At 47.5% G+C, this 22491-nt stretch overlaps 1 protein-coding gene across 3 annotated transcripts; it reads right to left on the bottom strand.

Moving 5' to 3' along the window:
• Nucleotides 1–303: 303 nt before the first annotated feature.
• On the bottom strand, nucleotides 304–22382 carry atp6v0a1a (ATPase H+ transporting V0 subunit a1a). Of its 3 annotated transcripts, none has more exons than XM_084464739.1 (22): nucleotides 22262–22382; nucleotides 20678–20845; nucleotides 19947–20025; nucleotides 19647–19744; nucleotides 19386–19514; nucleotides 17536–17618; nucleotides 16738–16864; nucleotides 15938–16020; nucleotides 15753–15846; nucleotides 12274–12486; nucleotides 11315–11465; nucleotides 10400–10539; nucleotides 9639–9805; nucleotides 9462–9552; nucleotides 9094–9212; nucleotides 8602–8815; nucleotides 7926–8033; nucleotides 7141–7248; nucleotides 6143–6160; nucleotides 5256–5373; nucleotides 3164–3335; nucleotides 304–1201 (listed from the first exon to the last, which is right to left on the bottom strand). In XM_084464739.1, exons 2-22 carry the CDS (start codon nucleotides 20792–20794, stop codon nucleotides 1108–1110), a joined length of 2523 nt encoding a protein of 840 aa, XP_084320865.1. In that variant the 5' UTR covers nucleotides 20795–20845; nucleotides 22262–22382; the 3' UTR covers nucleotides 304–1107. The 3 variants fall into 3 exon arrangements, with proteins under 3 accessions (XP_084320865.1, XP_084320864.1, XP_084320866.1); XM_084464738.1 differs by lacking the exon at nucleotides 22262–22382 and adding an exon at nucleotides 21951–22027; XM_084464740.1 differs by lacking the exons at nucleotides 6143–6160; nucleotides 22262–22382 and adding an exon at nucleotides 21951–22027.
• Between the last annotated feature and the right edge of the window lie 109 nt (nucleotides 22383–22491).

The following is a 22491-nucleotide window of genomic DNA, read 5'->3' as shown; positions in this document are numbered from 1 at the left end:
GAAAGGCCATGTCAGAAACGAGGAATAAATGTCTTCAAGAATCAAGAACCGATTTTATTGTCATGTAATGTTAGTTGTTAACAGTCCCTCACCAAGTTGTATCCAATTGAAAGGCGGAATGTTAAAAGTAGGTTTGTTAAGTTTAACCAACCTATTAAACAGCTCCATCTGGAGGACAGCTCACCGTGACCCTACTAGGGGTCCAACCCCTCTTCGACCAGAAGGGGGCGCCAATTACCAATGCACACCTACGATGTACAATTCTTGAGGCAGCAGCTTCAGGAATAAAATACAATTCAGCTGTTGAACTGATCCATTCAATTTATTGACAAAGATTGAACAGTAAACCTTGATCACATGTAGGCCATTTACACACAGATGACAGACGGATTAAACACTTTTCTTTTAAAGCCACACTACAAACATTCATGGTTTGAACACAGCTGTCAACGCTCATTGATCTTCCTCTGTGAGATTTCCCTTTTTACCTTTTTTTACACGCAAGAGATGGGATTTGTTGTGTGATTAAACAGACACATTGAAACTGACCAATCCCCAGAGAGAGAAAATGTCAACTCTTGTGTACAGCAAAGTAGGGGTGAACATACTTAACTCTCATACTTAAGTCTCATAATGTGTACGAAGGCGGTGAAGAGGTTTTTCAGTTGGAAAAAACAGATCATATAAATAACGTTAGATGAGAAAGCCATCTAAATAAAACTAAAGGATGACAAGAGCAACAGCCCAGCACTAGAGGGTCAACGGACTAAAGATACTTGATAGGACTCCATAGCTATGTACAGACGACGAGAACACGTGGATAGACGCTGGATAAAGTGTTAAGGTTTTCGCCTGCAGGGGGCGCAAATACGTCAAATTAATATTTTTCAAGAAGCAATCGGCGTTGGGACTCGCTTGATGTAAAAACCTTGCAGAGTGTCGATCTTTCCACCTTCCTTCATGTGTGTGTGTATTTTATAAAAGATATACATACAACCCCAGAGCCTCTAATAAAGGTGTGGAAGAATTACATCGTCACACGTGAATCAACTACACACCGACACTGTTTATAATAGGATCACAAGAATGATCGGAACGCACGGGCGCTCAGTCGTCGTACTTTCCCTCCAGGATGCCGTCGAACACGAACGGGAGGAACTTGAACCCTTGTCCCGTGTAGAACTTGTTCTGGAACTCCACCCTGCACACACACACACACACACACACACACACACACACACACACACACACACACACACACACACACACACACACACACACACACACAACACACACACACACACACACACACACACACACACACACACACGACAATAAGTGATTAAAAAAAACAAAAAAAACAATCAGAACAGGCAAAAATCAGGTTCAGAAGAACAAGTGTGGTGCAGCGAGATTTGTGACTGTACAAAGAAATGTACGGTGGACGGACGCCCTGTTGACCACGTCTGGTCAACAGAAGCCCCGCGTGTTCACACAGATCAAACGTTGGGCAAGTCTGCTCCACTCACAGCCACCATTACGCCCACGGGCAGCGCGGCCCAGAAGAATCTTTATTTAGCAGCGGGGAACCAAATTCAAAAAGTGTTGCGCCACACTAACCGTCTCCAGACACAAACACACACACACACACACACACACACAAGCCCCCCCCCCCTCCTCCCACACAGACGGCCTCAGCAGGGGGTGCCGGTGGACACGAGACGACGTGTAGGGAGGTTGGGGGGGGGGGGGGGGGGGCCCGCTCCTCACACTCCTCTAGACCCAGCCCTACCGGTAATCCCGGGGCCAAGAAACCCGAGCCCTGTTTCCCTGGCGGCTGGGGGGGGGTGGTGGATGGGGGGGAGTGAAGGATCAGGGTCTATTTATAACGTTAATCAGCGTCTTGTTGACCAGCTATTGGAGGGCCTCGCGCGTGCCTGGCGTTCTGAGGTCTGGGCCGAGAGGAAGCCAGACCGGCCTGCTCTGGCCCTGATACCACCCCTCCAGCGCGGCCCTGTCCTCTTTTTGTTAAAAGGTGGTGCTGCTTGGTTTCTGGAGTTGGTTTCTTGCTGTGGTTTGTTGAATGAGGAAAAGGTTTGTTTGGTCCGATTGGAGCCACTGGCTGCTTTTAATCTTTAATCTCGGTGTGTGGATGGATGGTTCTTGCATAGTGGTGATACACTATCTGGTAAACAGTTGAGGGTTCATTTCAGAAAGCCAATCACAACACGAAAAAACATAATGGACCGAGTGTGTAATATTTAACAGGGATAATAAAAGAGGAGGCGGCTGAGATGTTAAACCCAGTGACACGAGCGTGCCGTGACAAGCGCCAACGTATCATTAATCCATTTAATTAAAATCCAAAGTACCGGCAGGATAGATCCGCAGAATATTCCAGACCCCATGCCAGGAAAAAGACAGGCCCCTGTCAGAGTCCATTCTAGTCCCAAGGGCCCGTCCAGACCAAATCAAACCCCAGTTCAACCATTCATTTGAAAGGGGGGGGGGGGGGGGGGAATGCGTTCATGCCGCTGCGGTGGGGGCCATATGGGGTTGGGAAAAATTAAGGAACTTTTGGAGAATGAGCCCAAAGAGTCGCTCACCTACAGGGGGAGCTAGAGACACAGGAGCAGGGTTTGTCTCGTTTTCCCTAGCCAAGGTAACGGCGGTGTACTGGTGGTTCTTTGTGTAATATCACTTTCACGTTCTGAACACCTTGTCCTCCGTGGATGATGTTGGGATGGGATCTTAAAAGGGGACTGGAAGCTTTCTTGAGTGGTGTACGTGATTTGTGTTTTTAAAATTGTTTTATCGTTACGTGCACTTTTGTTCTTTGGCTCACCCCTTGAAAGCGAGACAGGTCACACGGTGTTTCTACGAAGACGTGAAACGTTGCATGCGCTATGTACAAATATAAGCCTTTAAAACAATGAGCCAAGGGACACGGCTCCAGACAAGTCATCATCGTTAAAATCATGTCAACGGATTTGACTAAAGAAACAATGGCCAACTGGAGAGATAAAGACCCGATAAGCGGACTGCAATAAGCACATTGTTGAGGGGGAAAACCTGACGGCTGAAGGCTGCCCACACGAGGGGGGGGGGGGGGCGGCAGGCCTGAGACGGCCAGGTGCGGAGACGGACAGGTGCGCTCTCTCACCAGTGCAGGCGCAGGGCGTGCAGGAAGGCGGAGAGGCCCTCCATGATGAGCAGGATGCACACGGTGAGCACGGCGAAGGCCGAGAAGAGGACGAAGATCAGGAAGGCGCCGCCGAAGTTGGTGGAGCTGAGGCCGATGCTCAGCACCATGGTCCACAGGACCTCCGACAGCTCTGGAGGGGGAGGGGGGGGGGGGGAGATAGGAGATAGGAGATGAAGATAGGAGATGGAGATAGGAGATGAAGATAGGAGATGGAGATAGGAGATGGAGATAGGAGATAGGAGATGGAGATAGATGGAGATAGGAGATGGAGATAGGAGATGGAGATAGGAGATGGAGATATGAGATGGAGATAGGAGATGGAGATGAAGATAGGGGATGAAGATAGGAGATGAAGATATGAGATAGGAGATGAAGATAGGAGATGGAGATGGAGATATGAGATGGAGATAGGAGATGAAGATATGAGATAGGAGATGAAGATAGGAGATGAAGGTAGGAGATGGAGATAGGAGATGAAGGTAGGAGATGGAGATAGGAGATGAAGGTAGGAGATGAAGGTAGGAGATGGAGATATGAGATAGGAGATGGAGATAGGAGATGAAGATAGGGGATGAAGATAGGAGATGGAGATAGGAGATGGAGATAGGAGATGAAGGTAGGAGATGAAGATAGGAGATGGAGGTAGGAGATGGAGATAGGAGATGGAGATAGGAGATGGAGATAGGAGATGGAGATAGGAGATGAAGGTAGGAGATGGAGATAGGAGATTGAGATAGGAGATGAAGATAGGAGATGAAGATAGGAGATGGAGATAGGAGATGGAGATATGAGATAGGAGATGAAGGTAGGAGATGGAGATAGGAGATGAAGATAGGAGATGAAGAAAGGAGATTAAGGAGATATGAGATGACATGGGTGACGGCAGAGTAAGAAAGTCATGTGGAAAAGTAGGTTCACGGGAGGAATCGACCGCATTGAATTTCTTTTGAATATCAAAACCACATCATCGCGATGCCTTGATTCGCTACGGCGTCTTTCTCTGGCACTGGAGTACATCCTGAAGTGAGCTCCCCCTATATACAGAACCGAGGATCAATTTTGAATCTGGATCAATTTTGAATCGAATCACGACCCCCCAAGGATCTAAATCTAATCAAATGCCGAGACACCAAAATATCCTCGCCTCTCACAGGTAATGAGCGATGGTGTGTGACAGGGTGGGAATGATGATGCATTTGCCTTGAATGGTGGTCTTTGAAGAGGTTTTGTACATGAAAAAAGAGGTAGCCGCACACTCCGAGTTATAATAACCAAAGTTCTTATTTAATTAATCACGGTGATAACGTTTCGGCCCAACATGGCCTTCATCAGATCACCTCTTTGAAGAGGTTCTCCCACTGAAAGGCGCCATTCAACACGGCAGGAAAGTCGCTCCGGTGTGTTGCTGACATAGTTAATATAATATTAATACATGACTTGGAAGTACCAGTTCGTACCACGGTGACAACACATGCTCTGAGAGACACATGTCGGGTTATGACGGCTGGCTGATGACACACACACACACACAGGCTCTGGGGGCGTTTGTAGCGTTCACGGGCGTATCACCAGGTTCTGCCACACAGGAAGTGTCGACAACTTGTCTGTTTGACCAGAAATGTGAACACAGCGTCCGTCCCGTTTTCTTTGTACAGTCACACTCAACCCTAACCCTTTGATCTATCACTCATTAATTGCACGTAAACTCTCGTTTTTTTCCGTTCATGAATACAAATTAAATTGAATACACTACGATTAAACCGTGGCCCCCCTGAAGGTGCCAGACGTCAGCTGTGCGTTCCGTCCACACTGTTGTGCCGATAGCGCAACCTTATCTCAAAAGGTGGTTTTCCCATGCTGCAGGTCCCCGCCTCCGTAATCTCTCAGCGAGAACGGCTGGCTTCCTGACGCCTTCTGCGCCAACACCCTGTTGCCTGCCTGCTTGTGTGTGTGTGTGTGTGTGTGTGTGTGTGTGTGTGTGTGTGTGTGTGTGTGTGTGTGTGTGTGTGTGTGTGTGTGTGCGTGTGTGTGTGTGCGTGCGTGAACGTACGTGCGTGCGCCAGACTCAGGGCCCACAGGCGCAGGTAGGAGGCGGTGTTGGAGATGCAGCCCAGGCAGTACTCAATGGTGTGGATGGCCTGGATCACCGCCACGTCCCCAAAGTTAAACTGCGCAGGAGGAGGAGAGGAAACACAGGAAGCACAGGAAACAGGAAAAGAACAAAAAAAAAAAAAAGAAAAAAAAATATCAAATCAACCGACGTCACGGGAGATACTAGAGCGACAACAATGGCTTGGAGGATCCAGCGGAAAACGTGGGCTGATTACGCCCGTTTCATATAAATTAATTTTTTAGGAAGATTTTGGATTACAAAGAGGTCAAAGGTCAATGAGACCAGTGACCAGGGGGAATGGAGGGAGGGGGGTGGTCAGATCAGCAGGTCCACCCCCCTCCCCCCCCCTGCTCCTACTACTACAACAACTCAGCCTTGGCGGCTGAGGCCTCCATCCATCACCATCCCTTTGAACTTTGAACCCCATACAAATCGTGTGCCCAGTGCCAGGGGGTCGGTATGCAAGCCGTTGGATTTGGCGCTTGGCTCGGACTACGGCGAGGCGTCTACGGAAAGCGCTAGACTAAGTGGAGGGAGCGGACAGGAGCAGACACCCACCCAGCCCGGGTGCGGCTACCAAAAGGGATATCCTGGACACCACTAGTACAGAAGCCACTGGAAACCACACACACACACACACACACACACACCGAAGCACACACCAGTACACCCACCGGTGCATACCACTAAAGGGAGCAGGTATCTGTTGGAAGCAGATGGAATGACAGACATGCATGGGACATGCACTCCACGCACACACGGTGAGGGAGGGGTGGGGGTGGGGGTTGGGGGTGGGGGGGGTTTTGGATGAGTTGTTGACCTACCTCTTCCTCCACACGAGCCTTGAAAGCAAGTAACAAAATGGTCAGGTATGGTTAATCACAACACACACACACACACACACACACACACACACACAAAGACAGGAAAGAGGATACTAAAACGTGTATCCACACACAAGCACACACAAAGTTAAGGAAATGTTCTGGAGGTCAAGGAGTGACGGAGTAAGGTTGAAGTAAGAGATCCCTTTGGGATGATGGAAGACGCGGTTAAACTAAACTAAATTTAAAAAAGTGCAAAAGAATCGTAAGGCTATTGTGTGGAATGTTAACATCAGCAAAAACAATGTTGGGGAAAAAGACAGATATCGCCATTTTCTTTTTCTTCGATCTCGTCACCGGAAACCTGTAATTTTTTATTTAAGATGTGCTGGTTTTTCCGACCGGGCGACAGCATCCATAATTGACATAGTTTCTTCTCCTCACCGTGGTGGGAACTGGACACCAGAGTGAGGCCTTTGTGATGGAGGGCTCCGTTACTAAGAGACATTCTACCTAGACCTTTGCTGCTACTTCTTCATGCCCCATGGTCTCACATTGTAGTCTACTACACTATATCTACTTGGGCATTTCTTTTCTACTTCACTATGTCTGAGATTCTAGTCCAATATTTCTACATTGACGTTTCTAGTCTATTCCACTATTTCTATGTTGCCAATTCTCTCAGTCCCACCATTTCTACATTGCCGTTTTTATTCTATCGAATGATTCTATGTTGTCAGGTCTATTTCTATTCCACTATTTCTATTGCGGATTCCATGAACCACACTATTTCTATGCGGGCGTTTGCAGTCAATCTCACCCTTTAAACATCGGCGAGTCTGTTCTATCTTGGCGATTCCATTCCACGGTTTCTACATTGCCATTTTTGTTTGCGCTCCGCCTTCCTAGGTCTCCGATGTCGCCGTTTGGCAGGCGTCTGGCCGGGGCTACGGTTGAGTGCGTGTGTCGTCGGGGGGGGGGAGAGGGCTGGGCCTTACCTCGGGCTCCTCCTCCGAGTTCAGGGCCAGCTGGTCGTGCTCGATGATCCCGGCCTCGTCCTCCGTGGGCCCGTTGCCCACCCGGATCCCCCCGAAGTTCTGGGTTCCCTGCGGGTCCCCCCGGGGAAACGCCGCGTCGCGGATCAAAAAAACAAGGTGGGAGCGAGACAAAAAGCACAACGTTCAGCGATTTGGGAAGGATGTCACTCTCTCTTACCCCGAGAGAGGGAGAGGGTTCATAGACTCAGATGTACTTTATTTATCCAGGAACGGAAATGAGGGGGAAAAATAAATGGGTGAGCCGGGGTTGTAGTGTATGAACGACGTGGACAGGGTTATGATGTAGATAACACAACACAGTTTCCCTGAGACCACACATGAGCCACAGTGTCTGATGACACAAATCAAACAAGGACAGCCAAAACAAACACAACGTTTGGCAATTAAAGGCACATGTGGATGATGTCCGTCTCTCTCTCTCTTAGTGCATCAACTCCCTCTCTCACCCGCCCGCTGCGGGCGGGTGAGAGAGGGAGTTGATGCACTAAGAGAGAGAGAGAGGGACACAAGATCTACTATTATAATCCCAGACAGGAAATTAGGGGCAATGTATCACCTCGGGTTTAGGGCATGAATGACGGGAATATGTAACCTCAAAGTTCTTTCACGGACCACACATGAATAACAAAAGATGCTGAAGCCTTAGGGGTGGAGGGGGGGGTGGAGGGTGGCGGGGGGGCAGGGGGGGGAGAGAGGAAGAAGAGACAGAGGTCATGGCTCCATACCAGGTTTTTCCTCCACAAGTACTGTCTCCGCAGGATGAGGGGCTTGACCACCAGCATGCAGGGGACGCACAGCAGCGCCATGACCACCAGGAAGGACTGGAGGGCCTGCTGCTTGTCCAGAGGGGGAGCAGAGCACACGGGCAGGCAGCGGTCATCGGGTTGCTTTGTCCAGAGGTAATCTGTTCAGTAAGGCGGCGGTTCTCGTTCTAACTACTTCATACTAATGGACCGCCTCTTGAGATATATTATCTTTTTTTTTTTAGAGTCAAGTGCCTCAAAACATTTTGGGCAAAGGAAAAAAAATGAATATGATTAAGACTATGAATGTTTGGTGTGACCGTGAACACTACTACGGGTGGTACAAATATGTTTCGTTTTCTTTTCCGAAAAAAATACTTTCTGCTTGATTTTGAGATTTTTAGCACTCATTGGAAAGATGGATTAATTGTACTAATATGGTATATGGTATATGGAATATGGATTCAACACATTTGATCAAGATGAAATTATTTTCCAAATTGTTCATAAGATTTTTTTTAAAAGACATTTTCTCCAGTACTCCGTGCAACACCTCACAGCACCTCTAGGGGTACGCACACCACCGTTTGAGGGAAAACATGGAAACGAATCACATCGATAGAGAACAGGAGAACGATCACAGGAGACAGGCGGGTACCTGGCCGGTGTAGAGCTGGGCGCTGGGGTCGCTGTAGCTGAACAGGAACATGTTGATGAAGGCGATGAGGATGCTGGGCGCGGCGCGGGAAGTGCGCGCGTCGTAGGCCAGCCACTTGTAGAACACCAGCAGCACCAGGTAGCCAAACAGGCTGATCATGAAGACCATCTCGGGGATGAAGCCAAAGTAGATGTTCAGGGGCTTGTTGAAGTACCTGGAGGGTCACGGGGGAAAAACGGAGACGGTTACCGTGACGATGAGGAGCCCATACGCACGTCGTCTGTCGTCAGTGGCGTCAATTAATGAATGAATGGATGAGTGGATACATGGATGCAAGAATGAGAATGTTAGTGAATGAATGAGTGAACACATGGATGAGTGAGTTAAGTAATTCAATTGTGAGTAATTGAGTGAGTGAAAAAACGAGTGAATGATCAATCGATGATTAATCATTAATCAATGGATCGATTAATGGGGGGATTGGGGGCTCACATGTGGTTGAAGAGGCTGAGTATGATTCCGAACAGCATGTGGATGACTCCCAGGATCACAGACATCTTCATCTTGAAGGAGTTCAGGAAGGTCAGCTTGTTGACGGCGATGTTCCAGATCTGTAGCGACAAAAACGTGCTTGTGTGACATTTTGGCACAAAAGGAGACTACTGAAATGGTTTACACAGACGGTGTAGCGAGAAGGTAACGGGTCTACAACAAAGCCAATCTGATGACACCACACAGCTCATACTCACAGTCAATCATCACTACACAACCGCCTTGAAAGCCAGCATGCTATGAGCAATATTGAAACAAATATTACATGTATATATATAAGTAAAGTATGTATATATAAAAGTAATTACTGGGTCAATTCCTAAGGGGTAGGGTCCCCCGAATACCCCCTCCACCACCGGGTCCAGCTGCAGAACCTTATTTTCCTCAAGCACTGCAAACCTAAGATGAAGAAGTAGAGAAGGAACACAATGAAAACAGTGCAGCGGTTTCAATAGAAGCGGCCGACAATAGAAGCGGACACGTACGACCAGTTGCCGCCCACTCGGGCGTCGAACATGGGCCTGACGCTCCAGCCCGAGCCGAAGACGTTGAGGGACTTGGAGAAGCAGTCGTTGTAGATGATGCCCGTGTAGATGGAGAACAGGCCCATCAGCAGGATGATGTAGCGGCCCGCAAACACCATGCAGAACATCTGGCCGGGACACGCGGGGACAGGGAGACGGACAGGCCGAGGGAGGTGGGTTAAGACAATATATGGGCATAGAGCGAATCAACAAAGATAGATGATGATAGATGATGATAGTAATCATAGTGATCATAGTTTCATCATGATGTGGACCATAGCGATGACCACATCAGTGCTACGATGGACGGCTGGTCCATGGACATTTGTATGCCGTGCTATTCAAACCTCAGATCATCTTCTCAACCTGTGAACCAGGCCATCTTAATGTGGGCCCCAAGTGGGCCATGACTGAATCAAGAGAGTAAGGCCCTGTCCCAATTCTCCCCCTTCCCCTATTGCGATTTTGCGCGTTCCCACAAAGGGGTACGGTGTCCCAATAGTGTGTGTGCGTGTGTGTGTGCGTGCGTGCGTGCATGCGTGCGTGTGTACCTATACTGTACATACGGCTGGCTTTCACAGCCAACAGCCAAGCAAACAACCTCTTGAGACCATGACGGTCGGAAAGGAAACGCAGTCCTTCTGTCCCACATGGGCACAATATCCATTAGTGTGTGTGTGTGTGTGTGCGAGTGTGCATGTGTGCGTGTGTTGCAGGGCTACCTCGTTGTCGTTCTTCTGGGCGGCCAGCCGGCTCTCCCTGAGCACCAGGTAGAGGGCGGCGCAGGTCATGAGCACGCCGTGGCCCAGGTCCCCGAACATGACGGCGAACAGGAAGGGGAAGGTGATGATGGTGTACGGGGCTGGAGGAGGATGGCAGGGACGCAGCCAGGGGGGGGGGGTGTGGAGGGGGGGGGGGGTGGAGGGGGAGGGGGGGGTCGGGAGAAGGAGGTTGGCAGGTGAAACCCCACGCATGGATCACAACAACGCATGGTACACAAACATGCACTCGGATATGCGGGATATGCGATTATGGTGGAAAATGCATAATCAAGATGCAATGAGGACAGACGGCGGTATTTAAAAATTCGATATCCATGTATGGAGTGACACGACGCTCATCAATGTAAAGTACAATTATTTCAAACTGTGAATCATTTGGCTGATGTACAGGTATAACCCCATCTACGGTATCCGATGATCAAATATTGATCGATCATATATTATTACTATTCTCCTCACTGATTCACACATGGATACCTTTCATTTCATGACTGTATCAATAGTCATGCAATATACCACGTCAATATGTACATTTGTCACCCCCAGGGATGACTAATCACTCACTGCCCACACAACCACGCCTACGCAGGTCGCAGGGGCCCTGATGCGGGGGTGGGTTGATGAATGGATGAATGGATGGATGGACGGACGGATGGCTGGCTGAGTAACGAGTGGTTGGGCGAGGGGGATTGTGTGTCCTATCTCGGGGGCAGCTGCGCAAACAGGCCTGAGTCATTATGGGCCGCCGGGCTGGTGTGAAACCCGATGCGCTGGGTTGGGCTGGGCTGGGCTGGGCTGGGCTGGGCTGGGCTGGGTTAGACTAGGAGAGAGCCCGTCAGCTCACACACTGTTCACCTGGGTTCATCTCGCGGTAGTTGCCGACACCGTAGGCGTCCACGATGTTCTGGAAGCCGGCGGTGAACTTGTTGGTCTTGTTGTAGGTGGGCGGGGTCTGCTTGGTCTGCATCCTGTTGAGGATGGAGGGAACGGTGGAGCCGCTCTTCTCCTGTCAATCAAAAGAGGAAAGGGGGGGGGGCGGGGATCAGGTTCCAGCTGCTGCACATTTCGCTTCTTATTTTTTTATTATGTCATTATTATAATGAGTTTGATGCACATAAACTTTTAGCAAATTAACTCAAGGCTGAACAAACAGGACCCACACACAATGCTTGCTCTGCAAATGACATTATGTTAAGCATTGTAATATGACCGGATATGTAAATAAAAATGTAAATGTCGGTTAACAGTTGCAAATGGCTTTGGTTTCTTCCCCCACGCCATACAGAACTGCAGCTCACGCAGCGGCAAGTAACACCCACACCGCAGTACACACAAAGACGGCCGTCACTTCCAGCCTAACTGAATAAACACTCTACTGTGTCCACAGTGAACTTCGCTCCGCAAAAAGGGGCCGTGATAAATATTCATTAAAACAGTTGACAACACTATTCGTGCAAACACTATTCCAAAGACTCATTCGATTGAATCATACCAAACCCGGTTAGGATGGGTGAATGTTAGCGTGTTTAATCGCGTGTTCACATGAATCATCCAAACCCGGTTAGGATGGGTGAATGTTAGCGTGTTTAATCGCGTGTTCACATGAATCATCCAAACCCGGTTAGGATGGGTGAATGTTAGCGTGTTTAATCGCGTGTTCACATGAATCATCCAAACCCGGTTAGGATGGGTGAATGTTAGCGTGTTTAATCGTGTGTTCACATGCGCACGGTGCGCGCCCGCGTGCGCGCCCGCGTGCGCGCCCGCGTGCGTGCCGGTGCGGTGCGGTGCGTGCTCAAGAGCGGCGTCCTCACCGTGCCCCTGCGCAGGGCGAACTGGATGGAGTCCAGGTCGGAGATGGGGCACCACACCTCGGCGATCAGACACTTCTGCGTGACGTCGATGTTGCACAGGTTGAGCGTGTGGTAGATAGCCTTCATCTTGCGCACCTTGATGAACCACACGCGCACCGTCTTGGCGGCCGCCTGCAGCACCCGCTGCCGGTGGTCCTCCGTCTGGTTCAGCACCTTTTTTTGGGGGGGGGGGGAGGAAGAGAAGCGGCGATGGACGGACAGACGGATGCATGGGTGGGTGTAGCAAAGGTTTAGCACGGTTTAGCATGTTAGCAGCTAATACGGCACAGATGAATTTGTTTTCTTTGCAAAGAGAGTATTCATTCATTCGTTAAAAAATAAAGTGATTATAGCCACGCTACTACATTTGGGGCATTTACCCCAAGGTAGTGGGTAGGTAGGTCTGTTCTGTACTGTACTTATGATGTCTGTCCTTCATGTTTGGCTGTCTGAGAGTTGTACCAAGACAAATTCCTATCAACTTGTTGACATGGCAGTAAATATATTGAATCTTGAATCTTGAATCTTGAATCTAGTGGGGGCAGGATAGTTTAGGCGAGTCCCAACCGGTACTGGGCCTATAGGCCTCCCAGAGCAAGAGCCACTAATTCCTACCGCATGTCATTAAAGAACCTGTACATGAAAAATGCATGCACTGACATGTGCGTAAGTTCTCGGAGAGAGACATCACGTGACTTACGGAATCCGGACCCGTCAGTCTTGTGTATCGGTGTCTTGCCACGCAGAGCGTTACGATTTGGATTACGCTTACATATTGCATTGCGTTGCATTTAGGCAGAGTGACTGTATCGCTGTCTTGCGTCTATAAATATGGTGTCAATGAAATATGTAGAAAGACACTTGGAAAATAATCCACCACATCCTTCTGGGCTCACATTTTCCCATGAGTGTCCCGTGATCGGCACATAGCTCAGATGTTTCATCTCTGACCCCAGACCCCCCCCCCCCGTCCCCTAAAGTGGCCGGAGCCACTGCTATGAGTAACACGGCTGAACCTTCACATACGACCGGCTTGCACATGGTGCCACGTGTGTCGATACAGCATTGCCATGACAACAGCCAAGCAAACAACCACTTGAGACCATGACGGGAGGAAAGGAAATGCACTCCTTCCCCTGTCCCCCACGGGGTAAGGGTGTATCCCACCAAATCTGTGTGTGTCTGTGTCTGTGTGTGTGTGTGTGTGTGTGTGTGTGTGTGTGTGTGTGTGTGTGTGTGTGTGTGTGTGTGTGTGTGTGTGTGTGCGTGTGTGTGCGCGTGCGTGCGTGCGTGCGCGTGTGCGCGTGTCTGACCCTCATACACGCACCATAAGACATCATCCTAAAAAAAAAAAACCGAGCCGAAATACACGTGACACACGCGCGTAAAGCCAAGTAGCACGCATAAGCACATGTGTTAGCCTGCTCGGGGGCACTTTGGCCCCGCTCTGGGGAGTTTAGCCCACCGGTTGAGTGCGGCGGCGGCGGCGGCCTTGGGAGCTATGCCTGTGTGCGAGTGTGTATGTTAACAGCACGGGCGGGTGATGAGCAGGGGCGTCTGGAACGTGACCTAAACCTCCATGCCCACAGACAGCTGATCCACTCCGATCGGGGGGGAAACGAAGAGAAAGGGTGCGCTTGTTTTCCGAGCCATACAAGGGACCACACAATGCCAGGCTGTCCACCGCACGTGTTTCTTCTGTCTCCTTTCAACCACCCCGGCGGAGCGGGTGCAATTACAACAAACGCGCCGACAACCCCCGTTTTCCAAGAGCGGGGGGGGGGGGGGGGGGGGGGGGCGGGGGGCGGGGGGGGAAGCGTTGCCCGCGGCCAAAGCTATCGTTGCTTTGTGTACGGTAACCGGACTCCAAGGACCACAGGCGTTTGTCAGCACACTCCCATACTTTTTTTGGAGAACTGACAAGACGCAAATACAAGTCTTGATGAAACACAATGCTGACCCCAGATCTACATTGTTCCCCCAAATCTGCCGTCTGACAGGAGTGCCAGGGCAAAGCCGGGGGCGCTTAGCAGAGGAGATTAGTGGGGGGAGCGGTGGCTGCTTGGGCAGTCGACTGACCACGTACACTCTTTGTTGGACGTAGGGCTCTAGGCTGTGGCTGTGTCTATTGTGTGGTAACTACCTACCATAATGTAAAATCCTAAATAATATGAATATGAAACATCCCAGTAAAAAAAGTCCCATTCAAAGAGCCAAAGCAATTATCGGAAAAAACAATAACACACGGTCCTACCTACCTAAGAGACCGACTGTGCTGCTGTCAGGCAGGGACAGCTGGCTCTCTAGAAGAGGTGTTTACCCTGCGGTGCCACTCGGCGCACAGTGTTAGAGAGCAGAGTTAAAGCATCAACTCATCAGAGATGACTCGAGTGCTCGCCCTCAAAGGACCTTAGTGAAGGGAGTCCTATCCTCTTTCTTTCAATATTGGTTTTTCCCATTGTTTATGCAAGTCACTATATTCTGTCGTCATTTAAGTTGATGTTCAATCAAAATAAAATAAAATAAAAAATATGTGCATACAAATTGAAGGATGACCAAAGTCTTGTCCTCAGTCGAAACTAAACCACCCAACGACTCTAGGGGGCAAATGTGCCGGCATAGCCAATTGCAGACAGCAAGGTGGTGATAATATTATTCGACACTTTCCTCCCCGGCTCACGTCACCATGTTGCCATGGTGTTACCATGGCTCGCGTCTTTGCATGCACCCTAATAAGCATCTCTAGACACTTGATTTCCCTTTAATGATCAAAGTCACTTTCAGCTGTGTGCGTGTGCCGGTCGGAGAGAGCAGAAGTGAAACTATCACTGGTTTGAAGCACCAAATATATGCACCTATGTTTATTTTGATTTATTATGTTCCACCACCCATATTTATTTTTATTTTGACCACCACCACCCACTTTGTGCTTACTCAAAGCACAATGTGCATTCACACACAGTTGTGTCAACCAGGCCAGCTGTAAGGGTAGTTCAAATGTGCCTTGCCTGGGGGCTTCCCCTCTGTACTATAGCCAGGGGGAAACACATAGATCAAGTATGCGTAACTGGGTATGGGTGTTTGTTTTTTGGGGGGGGGGTATGTACGGACCCTTAAGTCTGTGAATGAAACACTTGGGCCCAGTCCCATTCCTCTCCCCTTAACAAGAACACTTGATTTGAGTGCCCTTAGCTGCAAGTCAGCTCCCGAGCTGGCTAGCGTTCAAGGGTTGATTGTAAGGGTTGCTCCCCTAAGTATTGGGACACCCTACCCCTTCGCGGGAACGGGCAAAATCTAGGGTTAGGGCTCAAATCTAGGGGAAGGGGGGAGGGGGGAATTGGGACAGGGCCCAAGCAATACTATACTTGAGTTCTAGAGGAACACAAATCATCCACATCCATCCATCCATCCACCATCCATCCCTCCGTCGTCACTCATACCATCTGGAGGTCGTCGATGCGAGCGTTCACTCCGGCCGCCATCTCCTTCCTCTCCTGCGGCGTCTCGGGACAGGGGTATAAGGAAGCCCGGAAGCTGGGATTAAAAACAACCGCAAAACACATCGATGAGGTGGGATGGGATGGTGAACCCCTTTGATGACCGTGTTGAGAGGAACGTCCCTTACCCCTCGCAGATCTTCCTGACACGATTCTTCAGCTGGTCACCCTGGAAGAAGATGATGAACACCGACTTGTACACCTGGTCACCCTGTGGAATAGGTCCACGGTTAGGATTTGATTGGGTTTAGTTGGAATGCGAATTCGCTTCACCTAATTGCAAGCCAATGAGACAATGGCATATGCATTTACATTCGATAAAGATCTTTTGCAAATGCATTTACATGAATATTCAAATTGTACAGTATATGTTTACATAGAGTATATATTATATTACAAGCATTTGCATATTTGACAATATTGAAATTCTAAATCTTACTACTAGGGATGTGAATAACTCAACATTTTTCATGGTCGAATAATCAGTGGGTGGTATGAACGAATAATCGATTATTCGATGTGCGCCGACATTCACAAAGGCAGGATCATGGATGGATCATCGGCAAGAAATCACTTAGTATCTTAAACGCAAAAAAACAAACTTTAACAGTGATCAGTGTTTGTGTTGTATGCATATATATTAATATTTATGCTTGTGTATTGTGTATATTGTTTTTCTGTACATGATTAATAATAATAAAAAATGTTAACGGTCCAAATGTTAAAAAGCGGCTTTGACCCTCGGGAACGAATAATCAAATATTCTGACCCATCCCTACCACTCACATTTCCAACCTGGGATTAATATAATGTATTTGATCTCATGCATGTTGTGGTGGTACTAGTGGTTGGATGTGAAGGGATACTGATGGCGAGTCGATGGCGAGCTCCTGGATGCTGGGCCGGCCCAGTCTAACAGGGTACCCACCGAGGCCGGGTCCTCCAGTGGATCTTCGATGTCGGCCTGCTTCAGGAACACGTTGCCACGGCAAACTCGCCACAGCATCCGCTCAAACGTAGGGATGCGCTCCCTTCCAATGACTCCGGCGACAAACCTGCGACAGGCGAGCAACAAAGAAAATAGATGCTAAACCTGTTAAATAAAAGTGCAACATCTTATGCTTCGGAGACCAGTTGAATACTGTGGCCGGTCAAAGATGAATTATGTCATTTATAAGCTGTGTTGGGATCAGTCTAAGAGCCCGAGCTACCGTTATGTAGTTAACAACAACCAGTCACCACCTCTGTTAAAGACAACCTGAAACACATGCCGTTAAACAGGTTTGGGGCTGTTTTTATTTCATTATATAACAAAGGGGACATATGTCCGATCTCATGATCATTCAAAATACACAGAGATCCTGATGATGATCGTTTTGTCCACAAATAAACTGGAAGGGATTTGTCAAAAAGCTAGTAGTCATTTACACAAAGTAGGCTATGATAAAAGGTAGACAATTTACAAAGCACAGATAATTACAATATTTGTGTATTTGCATTGACAGCATTATTATCTAACTAAAATGAACATAACATGTAATACTAGAAACAGCACTAATTCCGTGCCGTTCACCTAAACCAATAACAGTGGCTTAACCAAGCCAAGCAGCACTAAGCCAGGCTCCTGAAGGCGATTGGCTGGCATAAAGTCACGCGCAAAATAAAAAAATAAATAAAAAAAACACAATCCCGCCATGAACACGGAAGACCACGATGGGACACGTACCCTAGCCTGAGAGGCACCCCGCGGTTAGCCTCAGTGGGCTCCAGCGGTATGGTCGACTCCTCCAGTAGACTGGGATCCTCCATCTGCAAATGGAAACCCTGTGCCCATGAGTGACAATAGTATAGTAATACCATGATTATTGTATAACTACTATGCAACATGTGATGGAAAAATCGACATGTTGTTTGCTTTGATAACTTGGGCCTTGTTCTTTCCTTTCGCGTATTGTCTTGCCAGCCTGCCTTTCCCCAGAGTCGACTATTCATTGACCTTTGTGCTTGGGTAAACGGGTCACAAAAGGAGAAGACATCATCTTCTCCTTGATAAAAACACAGGCACCTCTGTGTCTGGGGTAAACGTCACTTGAGTGGATTATTGACATCTGCAATATGGGGAGGATCTTAAACGGTATAAATAACTCTGTCAGACTGTATTCTGGACTCACTCTGCTAGAGAGGAGTCTAATGTATGCATGCATTAAACCTAGGATAATTGCTTTCCAATGTATTGTGTGCTTTTTTGCCGTGGGAAATCTCATCTGGCCTAGACGCAATCTCTGTTAAAGGGAATTGCCACGACAACGCCACTTCCACAGCAGCCTTTTCACTGTGCAGACGTTCTGCCTGATACACATGCATTCAGGGGAAGTTCTAGATGAGCACGGTCATGGGAAGATCATACAAGATGATGCAGAGTCAAGTCTTGCAGAGAGTCTTGCACATCAAAAGGCATAGTTGGTCAAAAGCACAGGTGAAAGATCGAGGTGTGTACATCTTGGCTCAAGCTATAGGGCAAGAGAAAATGTGTAAATCTAGGAAAAAAAACGAGTGGACCAAAAGAGAACAATGCAGTGTGTCCACTCATGTGATTTCTTCTGCAGATGTGAGCCGCAGAGACAAACTTGACACCTTGGGAGCAGGAGTAAGTGGTTGTGAGAATGGAACAAAGCAAAATCCAATATCGTGTGGCACCATTTTCCCTTTCAGGTACTGATTTAACCAGTTGAACTATAATGACTGACAAAGCGACATGTTGAGGTTAAATCATTTACCACAATGACATGGATACACCGCTTGTAAAAACAGAAAAATATAAGAAGGCTAACTGGGGATCAACAAAAGACTACTTTCGGAAGCAATGGGCTGGAACACGGAAGTGTAAAAAGGTGGTTAGTTATGGAAAGTGGCTCTGACAAGCAGCTGGTAGCTGTATTAGTTTCAGCACTGAATTGTCACATGACCTGAATGGATGAATGGATAAGAGTAGGTGGGCTTCAAATCACATGACAGGAATAGCTGGACCGAATCAGCTTAAGGCTACGCGAGCTCACATGAACTACAGTGGGTGTTCTTTAAGATCAGTCCATAGGCAGTGCATGCTTGAAGTCATAAAAAAAATCTAAGTGGCCCCAATGAACGCTCTGACCAAGAAAGGCAGCTACTTTTTGTGACCTTAGACCTTAATGCAATCAAGAGACAATTTGGATTTTAGACCACTCCAGGCTGATTTCTGAGCAGGGGATATTTCTTCCCTGATTGGTTCAAGAATCCATCTTGCCTGTTCATCACAGGTGCATAAGATGCAACACAATGGTGGAAAAACATATGGGGGGGGGGGGGGGGGGAGCAGAGAGGAAGGGGACCCTTTTTGGGACAATTAAAATACCTGAAAATATTTAGAATAGTACATTATTATTATTATTATTATTATTATTATTATTATTATTATTATTATTAGTAGTAGTAGTAGTAGTAGTAGTAGTAGTAGTAGTAGTAAACATTATTAGTAACGCTAACAGAGGAAGGTGAGCGCGTGCATTCGGCGCGATTAAGGAGGAAGGAGTTGCCAACCTCATCGAAAAACTGCTGAGTGCGTCGCAGGATGTGCTTGAGCTCGGTCAGCTCGAGGAAGTTCTTCTTCAGTGCTTCCTGGTTGGTGTTGATCTCCTTCAACTCGTTCTCCAGCTTCTCAAACGTGGCCTGTGAGGACGGGAGGACGGGAGGACGGGAGGACGGGGGGAGGGGGGGGAGAAAGGAGACGTGGTCAGAGGAGCTGTAGATGTGCCTGGTCACGCGCCCCGGTTGCCGCAGTGGCCGGTTGAGAGCAGTCACCTCCAGGTCTATCATGTCCCTCGGGAAGGGCACCTCCGGGTTCTCCCCCGTGTCGATCACCCCGATGTGGGCCCTCTTTATCTCCTTCTCCACGAATCCTGTTTTGAGGAGGAAGAGAGAAAAACAATTGAACGCCCCCACCGGATGTTGTCCGATGTTTTGTTGCAGCACGTTATTTGGCGTTCGGTGTGTGTGGCAGGCCAGTGACCAGCATGTGAATGGGGGAAATAACAGGGAGAAACTTTATGAATGAATCGGTTTTGGGTCTTGGGGTCTTGATTAAGGTCAAGGTTGACTCACTCAGCTTGCGATCCATTTCCTCACAACGACGCACTTCGTTGACAAACTTGCGTTGGAAAACATTGACATCTGGGTTGAGCTGGGGGCAAGGGTGGAAGTTAACATACATGTTGAACAAGTACATAGTCAAAGCATTTCCTAATCACGCAACATTTATGCCGATGAAAGACAAATACAAGGAGACCTATTTGTCATAGGCTAAATCACACAGGTTTCTTATTACATGAATTAAGGGAAGGTTCAGAAAATCTGGTTTTGCTAAAAACTTATTAAATAAGAAGAGGTTATGTGCTTTACCGTCTGATTTCATTATTTTCAAGCTTCACATCGTCAAAAAATGACAACTATTTTGCTCATTTCTATGAATCCACATTATCTGAAAGCAACATAATGACCCTTTTGAATCCCTACATATGTTGCGTATTTCACACACAATGGCTTCCTTAGGGCAATCCTGAAGGAACGTCTACGTGCACGGACTGAAGGCTCAGCTGTGAGAGCACATGATGAACACGATGTAGAAGGTATGCGCTTGGCTCCCAGAATGCCACTGATGTGATAGCAAACGTGCTTTGCACAGCACAACAGCCATATTCATTCCTCAAGCACAACTATTCTCAAATAGCAAAGAGTAACAAACTCAAATCTCCCTAACTGACAAAATCATTTAGAAGCTGTTGAAATTTTGAAAGGGTGCGGGTCGCGATGACTACAGCATGACTACAACTCACATCACGAAATTGCACCATCCCGATCTCGCCGAGTTCACTGACACAGCAGTAGGCAGCCTCGGACTGCAGGAAGAGCTGCGCCAGGGTCATCTCTTCACTTCTAAAGAGGTCCCCCATGATGGCGGAGATCTCCAATGGCGAACTCAAGCCAGAAGATAAGCAGACACGCTTCAAAAGAATAAATAGAGACAATGAGTCAAAACATGAAAAAATTACCTGCAAGGTAAATTAGGCCTCATTTTGACATTAACACAAAACAGAAGCTAAAAAGGACATCCGGTATATGAATAACTGGTTGAAGCAGGTGGGTATATAATACATTCAACACTTGACTGATAATTATGTGGGCAAGTACCTCTAATGAAGGGGTCAGCCTCAGTCATATGATAGTTTAGCACAATTGTGAAAAGTTTGACATGTTGAGCTTTCTCTAATGAAGTTCTAGGAAATGTTAACAAAATGTAATCTTGAAGAAAAATAAATAAAAAGTCTGGTCCAACTTATTTTGAATTGCTGGCTGCAATGTTAATGCTTAAAACTGAAATATTTACAAAGAACAGAGGTAGAAGCAAACGTAAAAAAAATCGTGAATGAATTGGCCTGTAAGATGAATTAGACACGGTTGCCTTTTGATAGGGTCGACACGGACTCCTGAACGCCTACTGTAAAACAAGCAGCCTCGGCTCATCAATGGATTATAAAGCACCACGTGACCCGCGTTACGGGTTTATCTCCCATTCGATCGGACTGTCGGACGTGGTATACTTTAACATACATTGTCTTCGTGAACAAGTTTTAAAACAAACATGATTACTAAAGTAGACGTACAACTGACATAGAAGGGTTTAAAAGAGATGTAATGAATCCGACGTGAAGTAAAAATCGAATAAGTAGATAATAAACGACTCGTTAGGTGTAGCTTTACCTGTCAAAGCTGAGATGTCAACTATGCATTCATAACATGAAATAAATGGTGCGCTTCCTATTTGTTTCCGAACAAACAAGTTGATCAAACAGAGGACTTCCTTGTTGTCATTACTAGACTGCGGCTGTTTCAGTCGTACGGTGAATATGTATTTGACAGCATCGCGGCGGCAGTAATAGAGTAGATAAGTGCTTTTGAGGCTTCGTAAACGACCAATCTAACTCACAAGGAGGGACCACCTGTTAAACCATAATAGATACGAATGTCATGTTTCTTTACTCCCGAAAACCAACTAGTATTACGTGCCTGCCCAAAATAAAAATAAAAACAGTGCATCGATTCACTTACAGTTGTGTAGATAGTCCTTAAGATTGTTCTGTGTTGTTGCCTCCTCAGCTGACCATTCGACTACCTAAAGCTCTGAGGTGAACCGGAAGAGAAGCGGCGGGGGCAGCCCGCCATAGTTGTAGTTCTCCATGCGGATTTTGTCCACTCCCTTTTTTATATATGTTGTTTTTTTTGTTTTTACATTTCGGGTTTATAAGTTAGACAAGTGTTTCGTTCCAACGCTTTTAGGTATCCGCCATACATCAGAAAAATAAACTCAGGAACTTAAATAAGCGAACGTTTTTCGAACCGAGCTGGCTATTTTGTCTTACCCTGTTCTTCAGCGAAGGCTCCGTCTTATGGCTCAACAAGTGTTGGGTAACAAATGATGAATCGATTTTATTGATGCATAATTCATTTCAGGTAAGCAGAGATCGAGTCCCAAAATCCAAACATATTTTTCGACTCTTGAGTTGTCATGAAGTATTCAAAATAGTAACGTTACCCCCGTCCGATGCAGCCTATTGTGTTCTCTAGTCGTATTTGTAACAACTGTAAATAA

This window comes from Micromesistius poutassou (assembly GCF_964030765.1).
Source record: "Micromesistius poutassou genome assembly, chromosome: 1".
NCBI lineage: Eukaryota > Metazoa > Chordata > Actinopteri > Gadiformes > Gadidae > Micromesistius > Micromesistius poutassou.
Note: the sequence above shows the minus strand (reverse complement) of the source record. Positions and strands in the feature narration are given on the sequence as shown.